This window comes from Neolamprologus brichardi, chromosome 16 (genome assembly GCF_056152115.1).
Source record: "Neolamprologus brichardi isolate AB-2024 chromosome 16, ASM5615211v1, whole genome shotgun sequence".
Taxonomy (NCBI): domain Eukaryota; kingdom Metazoa; phylum Chordata; class Actinopteri; order Cichliformes; family Cichlidae; genus Neolamprologus; species Neolamprologus brichardi.
In genome coordinates, this window is record NC_142119.1 from 11,540,766 (window position 1) to 11,543,720 (window position 2,955).

A 2,955-nucleotide genomic window follows, 5' to 3' on the forward strand; every position below is an offset into this window, starting at 1 on the left:
GGTGGTAAGTATGTTTCCACATTCATCCTTTATTGCTGTAACAATGAGGATGATTTTTTATTAGTGCAAATAGCTCCCACAGGTTACCCTTCCTTCCAAGCTACTAAAATAATACCAGAAATAACAAGTGCCATGTTAAATAAGCTACTCAGGTTACGTCTTATCAGGGTTAGTATGGAAAACACCTGGCTGATTTCGAGGTAGCTAGTACTGGGCGAGTGCCCTCACCCACATCAGCATCAGAATTCTGCATTGTCCACTGGGCAAGACTCATAGGATCAGGGATTAGGACCTTTTTTTTAAATCAGCGAGCTGAAATTGACATCCCGTATAGGGGTTTTGTGGGCCTACCGATTGACACGTTGAGTGAATTAAATAACTGAGACTTCCATTTCTGACCTAGAATGAACAGAGAAAGAGAGAGATTAGGACACAATTAAAAAAAACACAAGTACAACATATCCAAAAGAAATGTAGAAAAGAGAGAGAGGCAGGACTACAGGAAGAAAATAGTGAAGCTTTTGGCCAAGACGAAGGGAAGAGGGAAATCAATGTCCAATAAAAACTGAAAGAAAGAAGGGGGAGGAGTTGAGAGGATGTGGTGTGGGGATCAGTTATATTACTAATTCTAGTCATAACTCTGCCAGAGCTGGAGCTCTGTGCAGGTCTGTGGAGATGGATACTCAGGATGGAGCAGAGCTCTGCTTTCCACAACTCTTCAACATCTCCTGCAAGAAACCTACAACTCCTCTGTCTCAAGTTTTGCTCATTTATACTGTTGTGTCCTCAATGTCTCTGCTGACTGTGACTCTCAACCTGCTCGTCATCATTGCAGTCTCCCACTTCAGGCAGAGTTTCATATTTTTTACCTGCTGCTGTGGCCTTACAAGTCTATACCTCATTTGTTATACCTGTTTGAATAGTTTCTTTCTGTTGACTTTTTAAAAAATTATATCTTCCTGTCTTTCTAGGCAGCTCCACACACCCACTAACATCCTGCTCCTTTCTCTGGCTGTCACTGACTTTCTCGTTGGTCTTCTGTTTATGCCTGGAGAAATCCTGCGAAATACAGCGTGTTGGTTTCTTGGTCAGCTCACATGTTCACTGTATAATTATGCATCCTACATCATTGCCTCTGCCTCAGTGGGCAACATGGTGCTGATATCAGTCGACCGCTATGTGGCTATTTGTGACCCTCTGCATTACCCCACCAGAATCACAGAGAGAAGAGTGAAACTCTGCGTCTGTCTGTGTTGGCTCTGCTCTGTTTTCTACAGCTATGTGATTTTAATAGATGATCTAAGTCAACCAGGCAAGCATAAATCTTGCTATGGAAAATGTATAATTTTCATTGAATTCATTGCAGGATTTGTTGACCTTGTTTTAGCTTTTATTATTCCACTTACTGTCATCATTGTTCTGTATATGAGAGTGTTTGTGGTGGCTGTGTCTCAGGCCCGTGCCATGCGCTCTCAGGTTACAGCTGTCACACTGCAGCTCTCAGTGACTCTAACAGCAAAGAAATCAGAGTTAAAAGCAGCCAGGACTCTGGGTGTTCTTGTTCTTGTGTTTCTATTATGTTTCTGCTCATATTACATTATTTCACTTTTTGGAAACGAGTTGCTCAATAGCTCATCTGCATCGATTGTGATCTATCTGTACTATTTTAACTCCTGTCTAAACCCTTTGATTTATGCTATGTTCTACCCCTGGTTTAGAAAAGCTGTGAAACTAATTGTGACTCTACAGATACTGCAGCCTGGCTCCTGTGAGGTCAGCATACTGTAGAAAAAAGAAATCTTTCCTTAATGTACCAAATGGTATACCAAATTACTTTCTCTATCAATAATGTACTACATTAATTTTACGATATTTAACAAGTAATATGCCATACATTACATTTCTTGAGTAATAACCCCAACACTGGCTGTCAAATAGTGCTGGTTTCAATTATAGAGGCCTAGAAAAGGGTTAACAACCCACTGGCAACCTCCTGTCACTAGCAACAAAATGTGCATTCTGATACTGTTTGCCGAATGGTTGCCAGCTATCACTGGGTCAGACTGGTTGAAAACAGTGTCACAAAAACCACGACATGATTGCTTTAATCACCAAAATGTTGCTGTGGCTACTCAGAGGGAAGATTCCAGCTTTTCAAGTTTGCCTTGTTACCAGGCAGCTGCAAACCAGTCTTTAGCCCTGTGTGACTGATGACTCCTATGTGGAGTGTATCTTGAGACCTGGGGTAGAAAGAGACTACAATGCCCCCCTGGATACCTTTACATCACAGCTAACAGATGCTAAAAAAAAGTCTTAATATCCAGCTTTATGTGATTGAAAATTATCAGAGTGTGTGTGTGGGTGTATGTGTGTGCGGTTGAAGCAACACTCTGAAGACACTAATTTGAGAGTCTGACTTACCAAATGTGTGATTTAATAAAATACGTTTCATAAAAGAAATAAATGGTGATTGACAGCAGAGTTTTTAAAAAGTAACAGAAACTCTTAATATGAATTTGAATTATTGAGGGATTGCATTACAATAAATGTTCAAGTGAAAATGTGCTACACACAAATTTAATTCAAGTAGAATAACACAAACTGAAAAAACTGACGGAGAGGTAAGTGACGGAAGTGATGAACAAGGTAAGCGACTCATGTTGTAACTGACGTCAGACGCCGGAGATTTTGGTGGAAAATTAAAGCGAATGGTAGTTTAGAATTGAACAAAGTTTCTTTAAGCTTCAGTATTACCAAATATACTAATCAATTGTCATATATATCCTGGATTTTGGACTACCTCACTGACCGACCACAGTATGTGAGGACTCAGGGCTGTGTGTCGGACAGGGTCGTCTGCAGTACGGGGGCCCCACAGGGAACGGTTCTGGCTCCGTTCCTCTTCACCATCTACACTGCAGACTTCTCCCACAACTCCACCCAGTGCTTCCTGCA

The 2,955-nt window shown here is 41.0% G+C and overlaps 1 protein-coding gene across 6 annotated transcripts; it reads left to right on the top strand.

The window, feature by feature from the left end:
* The first annotated feature begins 672 nt into the window (after nt 1-672).
* On the top strand, nt 673-1,788 carry LOC102781815 (trace amine-associated receptor 13c-like). 6 transcript variants are annotated; one of them, XM_035914419.2, is made up of 2 exons: nt 673-848; nt 972-1,788. In XM_035914419.2, exons 1-2 carry the CDS (start codon nt 676-678, stop codon nt 1,786-1,788), a joined length of 990 nt encoding a protein of 329 aa, XP_035770312.1. In that variant the 5' UTR covers nt 673-675. The 6 variants fall into 6 exon arrangements, with proteins under 6 accessions (XP_035770312.1, XP_087709361.1, XP_087709363.1 ...); XM_087853235.1 differs by having other exon boundaries at nt 676-932; XM_087853237.1 differs by having other exon boundaries at nt 676-858; nt 994-1,788.
* The last annotated feature ends 1,167 nt before the right edge of the window (nt 1,789-2,955 follow it).